Genomic DNA, 3,193 nt, shown 5'->3' on the forward strand with positions numbered 1-3,193 from the left:
TTTCAAGATGGCCGCCGTCAGGTATACCCTTACTATATGACTTCCCCTTAGTCCTAATATGTACCCATATATTTGTTATTCACCTTTTGTCGTTACAAGAGGTCTTACAGAGCTTTTACCTCCAACTGTATGAAGACTATTCTGTACTTCCATGTGATGTTCTGGTAGCTGTATCTCCTAAACCCCTGGAGCTTCGCACCTATAACTTCACTGAAATACTGATCACATTTAGTACTACTTTCTCATATGTGTCTCAGTCAGCAACTCGATTCACCCAAACGTAAGGTTTACTTGTGAGACTTCTTACGGTGTGCAATCATAAGTAGCCGATTATCCCACGAATTTCCGTTTTCATTAGTTTCCTCTTGGAACAGTCGTTTTATTACAGGCGTTACATTTTTTACGTTTAGATGTGCTTGGACTGGAGCAGCGTTAAGATTTTTTACAATAGTTTATATTAGTAATATAACGATATTTTACAAGTGTTTACTTCAATCCACATGTTGTTCAGCACAATACAACCTCCAAAGCCTATTCATTTTTCTATGCATCCTCTCCACGGGATTTGCTTGAGGATGGTATGGTGTGGTGTGATACACTTTAACTCCTTTACTAGCCATTGACCCTAGAAACTTACTACATACAAAACATGGACCGTTGTCACATATAATGGCGTCTGGAATGTCTAAATGCATAAAACACAAATCCAGGCACCTCAAAATTGCAGCAGTTTTAGCTCGTCTCATTGGGTACGCTACTAGATGCCTGGTAAACACATCCATGCATGTGCATACATATGCCATGTTTGAATTGCTGGTTGGAAGCTTGCCTACCACATCAACTGACAATAACTCTCGGGCTCTCGAGACGGTGACTGACTGTAACTTCCTTGAGAGAGGATGAGGATCAGCTTTGTGTTTTATACACAATACACAATTGCGGATGTATTGTCGAACATCAGTATACATGTCTTTCCAAACGAATTTTTCTAGTAGCATTGTGTGTGTCCTTGCATAGCCAAAATAACCCCTGTCATCATGGTAACATCTCAGTACTCTTTTTACTAAACTTTTGGGTACAACTATTGTTCATTAATTTTTTAAATGAAAATTCCTTTTTAACAGCACATCTTGTTGGATCTTATAATACAGTCGTACAGATTTTCCCCAACTTGTTTTTGGTACATTGGTCTGATCTTGCTCCAGAGCATCGATATATTTTATTAACTGAGGGTCTTCACGCTGGTATTGCTTTCAATTTTCACTGGTCATATTTGCTAAATCTCCTGGAAGGACATGAAAATTTAAAATTGTAACAATCCTAGGTGATTGGCATACAGTAATACGAGACAAAGTATCCGCTGCTACATTGGTTACTCCAGGTATGTATTGGATTTCCAACTCCACATCTTGCATTTTAATACACCACCGATACAGCCTGGTATTTCAATACTTTATGCTTTTAAAATGCACTAGAGCTTGGTGGTCAGTTTGTACGATTACATGATGCTCGATTAATAGATTATGCCATTTTCTTATAGCCCACCCAACACCCAACATTTTTATCTCAGTAATGGTATAGCGAGATTCGCAAGGCTTAAGTATGTGTCCAGTGAAACCAATAACTTGTTTTTCATCTTCATAATCTTGTGTTAAAATAGCAGCAGTCTCAACAGTCGAGCCGTCGACTATGATAATGAAGTCTTTTGACATATCTGGATGCACCAAAAGTATGTTTTTACAGATCTCATGTTTTATTTCCTCGAAACAATTTGTACGTTTAGGCAACCAGGTTTATTTCTTTTCTTGTTTAAGCAACTGGTATAAAGGTGCTGACTTACGAGCAAAATTATGTATAAACTTGGAGCACCACTGAAAAAATTTTAAGTTGCAATGTTTTAGTAGTTGTTGGCCTTGGCAATGACTTTACCAGATCCACGTACTCTGCATTTTTCGCTATTCCTATCGGTGTTACCACAAAACCCAAGAAATTTGCCTCAGATACCATAAAAGTGCATTTCTTTAAATTGACTGTTATATTTGCTTCTTTTAACTTGCACAATATTTGATTTAATAACTCGATATGAGCTACTGAATTAGTTTTGGGAATTAAAATATTATTTATATATATAGTAAGATCTTTTTAAGAATAGCAACTCCCAACACTTTCTGCAACGCTGCCATTAAACAAGTTCTACCATTCTTGTAACCAAAGGGTATTTTGCAGTGCCGATACATCTGGCCTTTAAAAGAGAATGTTACAAGATCCCTACAATCTTTAGTTAACTTGATCTGGCAGTAGGAATGCACCAGGTCGAGGGACGTTGCACAGGTTATCCCATTAAATCTTGCAAAGAGGTCATCGAGGTGTTTGACCTTTAGATTTGTCAAAGATGCGAATTTATTAAGTTGGACCGGATTAAGACAGACTTTAACCTCATCCGAGTTCTTTTTTCTGACTCTTACCAAGGGATGGTGATGTTTTGACACTGCTGGCTCAATGATACCTTGACGCAACCATTTTTGGATTTGCTCCCTCGCCTTATCTTGATAACACAATGGAATTGGGTAAGGTCGTTTTACAATTGGATCTTCAGTGGTAACCTGGATTGTATATTTAAACTTGTTACATTTTCCTGGGAAATGGGCGAAAACTTTTTTCCTCTTTATCAGTACATTGAACAACATATCCTTGTGTTCCGGAGCAATAGGAGTTTTCTGAGCCATTTTTAAATTACTTTTAGGGTAGCGTACAGACATTTTTAGTTGCTTTTTCCCTGACTTCCACTCTCTTTGGACAGCAAGCCGAACATTGAATTTCTTGAACAAGCGGGTCATGCAAAGATTCCACAAGAGCTTGATCCTTTATTTGTGCTAGCGTAATTCGTCTCAGGTTGCAATCTTCTTTTTGCCTTGACCTAGCTTTATTATACGAATCTTCTTGTTAAATCAATACGCTGTTTTACTGATTTAAAACTTCTTTTAGATCTTTATAATTGCATCCACATATTTGTGAGCCGCATACTTCCTTTGGATGGCATTTGCATTCACTCCATTTTTTATGACGTTTACAGGGAGATGGTAATTTACACATAACTCATTAATCATATTATTACACGTATTTTTTTCCTCCTTCGCTTGAACCATGGGTACTACGACTTTTTGTTTCCCAGTTTGAATGGTTACCATGCCAT

At 37.5% G+C, this 3,193-nt stretch overlaps 1 protein-coding gene across 1 annotated transcript; it reads right to left on the reverse strand.

The window, feature by feature from the left end:
* Positions 1-491: 491 nt before the first annotated feature.
* LOC145681773 (uncharacterized) lies at positions 492-968 on the reverse strand. The gene has a single exon (XM_081753385.1). It carries the CDS (start codon positions 966-968, stop codon positions 492-494), a length of 477 nt encoding a protein of 158 aa, XP_081609511.1.
* Positions 969-3,193: the final 2,225 nt, after the last annotated feature.

Source organism: Thermobia domestica, chromosome 3, assembly GCF_964235325.1.
Source record: "Thermobia domestica chromosome 3, izTheDome1.hap1.1, whole genome shotgun sequence".
Lineage (NCBI taxonomy): Eukaryota > Metazoa > Arthropoda > Insecta > Zygentoma > Lepismatidae > Thermobia > Thermobia domestica.

Excerpts from the sequence above, each read along its gene's own strand:
- LOC145681773 (XM_081753385.1), bottom strand. The coding sequence starts at position 968 with ATGTATACTGATGTTCGACAATACATCCGCAATTGTGTATTGTGTATA.